Below are 2,608 nucleotides of genomic sequence, written 5' to 3' on the forward strand. Positions count from 1 at the left end.
CCATCCTCTGGGCCTGCTCCACCAGACATGCATGCACCATAAACCTCCAGCCTTCCCAGCAGGCTGCTTCCAAGCTGTTGTTGCAAAGGGAAGCTGTGCTGTCTAGGGTTCACTCCCTTCTCCTTTGCTGGAAGACTCACCTCCAGTCCTACGGGAAGAAAGAAACCGAGACAGAGACCGGTGGGTGACACAACTGTTACTTCTTTCCAAATCCTTGTCGGGGTTGTGACAGCCAGTCACCATACCTAAAGGCGGCACCAGGGACAGCAAAGGTCCTATGCTCTCCTCCATCCAGACCAACTCCCAGAGCACACGGCTCTTGGGGATTCATTTACGGGACATTTCAGAGGGACACCTGTCACATCACACGCATCTATTTGGTTACAGAAACTTACCACCTGCCCCGGTGTTGTACCAAGCAAAGTCTGCAAGCACCCTGACAGCGAGAAGGATTAATATTACAATTCCATCTGCTCTGCAACATGAGCTGCCCATAAGCAACAACCTGAAGATGCCTCTGAGCTCCTAAATCCCACCTTGCCCTTAAAAAAATGCAAGTTATGGGAAGAACAAGAGGAGCCATGACAATCCAGTTCCCTTAAAGCACGAGTCACATCCACAGTGACATTTAAAACGTGCTCTGTTTCCTGCATGGCTAAATGTAGGGAACATTAATGGGTCACATCAAAGAGACATCAAAGTGGTGACAATGCCAATATAAAACCATTCACTGGGTCTGTGCCAATGTAAAAAGCTTTTAAAAAGTATTAAAACAGACTGTTTATTACAGCATATGATGTGTTATATTAATTTACACAATGATATATATATATATAAAAACAGCCATTGATGATGTACAGTAAATTGGACATCAACAGGAATATTAAAACTACTGATACTCATGCACGTGACATGCATATGTTTTTTTTTTCTTTTTCAAAAGCAGTTTTACACAATATAACTGAAGTTACTAAGCCTTTGTCAGCTGCTCCAACAGTTTACTCTGAACACCACTGCCGTCTGCAGCTGGACTCCCAGGAGATCGGAGCAGAGTGCACTCCAGAGAAGGCGACTTAACCTTGGAGACAGATTGAACAGGAGCCCTTTCCTGGTGGGGAAGGTTGGGGGAGGACATGGGGGAGTTGCAAGAAGAGAATCAATGAGGGGAAAAAAAAAACCAAACACCAAACAAAACACAACAGGCCAGACTACCAGGAGGAGGAAGTTCCAGATGTGGCAACAGGAGCAGCAGCAAGGGACAAGCAAAAAATATGAAGACCACCCGCACTCCCGCCCCTTCACCCCCTAAGAACTTACAACCTTAAGCTGTCAATATCCTGTATAAGACCCAGAACTGGAAAAAATAGGCAAGGAAGATCCATTCCCAGAAACATTAGCCTTTTTTCAAAGCCTTCTGATACCATGCACTGGAGGCTGTTCACCACTGAAATGGCAGTGTTATGTTCTTTTTTTTTTTTTTAAACAAGTATAATGGTCTTTTATTTTCACGTAAAAGGCACTAGTATTCACCCAAGTTCTGAAGACAAGTGACATAATTTACCTTAAGTTTTAAATATTTGTATATAAAAAAAAAAAAATCTGTGGAAATATGTACACAAAAGCACCTTGCTCCCAAAAGCAGAAGCAGATACATTCCACCAAGTCACCTCACTAGACAGTGGTCATGAGCTTCAGGGAGCCCGACCGAAAGCGAAGGATTTTCTTCTTGAGGTTATGGGAGGCTTTGATTTTGACAAAGGCCTTTGCCGCATTTTCATGCAGCTCCGGCGCCGTGACTGTTTGGATGGGGAGTGTCTGGACAAACTGAGACCAAATAAGGCCCCCGCTCTCATCAGAGTCGCTGGTGGTTGTGCTCTCCCCTACAAATTCCACCTCGCTCAGGCTCGACTCGCTGTCTCCAAAGTTGCTCTGCTCATCCTCGCTCGTGTCCACCACAGTGGAGTGGAACAAGGACTCACACTCCGCCGAGTACTCCGAGTCGCTGGCCACGTAGGCGTACGGGCTGACGTAGGGCAGGGGAACTTGTGAGTAGACCCCCACACCTTCCCGACGGTTCCTCCTTGCCCTCCGTAGGGCCTCCTCGTAGGAAATCTCTGCTGAGGACTTCCACCGGCGGTAGTCGGCCCGCTTGTGTTTAGGCTTGGCCACCACCACCTCTCGGCCGTGTCCGTGGGATCGGATGGCGGATTTGTGCAGGCCAGCCTGACGACTCTGCAGGCCTGACTCCGGCTGCAAGCCGCTGCCTCTCTTCCCCCGCGAGGAGGGCTTTTTCAGTTTCTTATTTGTATCCAACTCATCAGGAAAGCGGCACTTCTTGCCGACCGGCTTGGTTTTCTCCCGCAAGGTCTGCGAACCATTTTCCAGCCCGCTGGCAAGGTGGGGCCTGTGTTTCAGCGCCGAGCTTTTCAGAATCTTGACGTTTCGGGTGCCTTTGTGAAGCTTCACACTTTGCTGCTGGGCTGGTATGTACTGGGCGTTCACCAGCAGCCCGTCATCCAGGCTCTGGGAGGAAGAGCCCTCGCTTTTGAAATCCAGCGCGGGCCTCTCCTCGACAGCAGGCGACGAGGAGCGAGCTGCCTGCAAGCTG

General features: G+C 49.0%; 1 protein-coding gene across 1 annotated transcript in view; it reads right to left on the minus strand.

Moving 5' to 3' along the window:
• Positions 1-795: 795 nt before the first annotated feature.
• DACT1 (dishevelled-binding antagonist of beta-catenin 1) overlaps positions 796-2,608 on the minus strand; it is a gene marked incomplete at its 5' end in the record, with an annotated part of 7,404 nt that continues 5,591 nt past the window's right edge. Inside the window, one exon of the mRNA XM_010161694.1 lies at positions 796-2,608. This exon is cut by the window's right edge and continues 171 nt beyond it. Coding sequence (XP_010159996.1) covers positions 1,672-2,608 — 937 coding nt within the window.

Source organism: Eurypyga helias, unplaced genomic scaffold, assembly GCF_000690775.1.
Source record: "Eurypyga helias isolate BGI_N326 unplaced genomic scaffold, ASM69077v1 scaffold30471, whole genome shotgun sequence".
NCBI lineage: Eukaryota > Metazoa > Chordata > Aves > Eurypygiformes > Eurypygidae > Eurypyga > Eurypyga helias.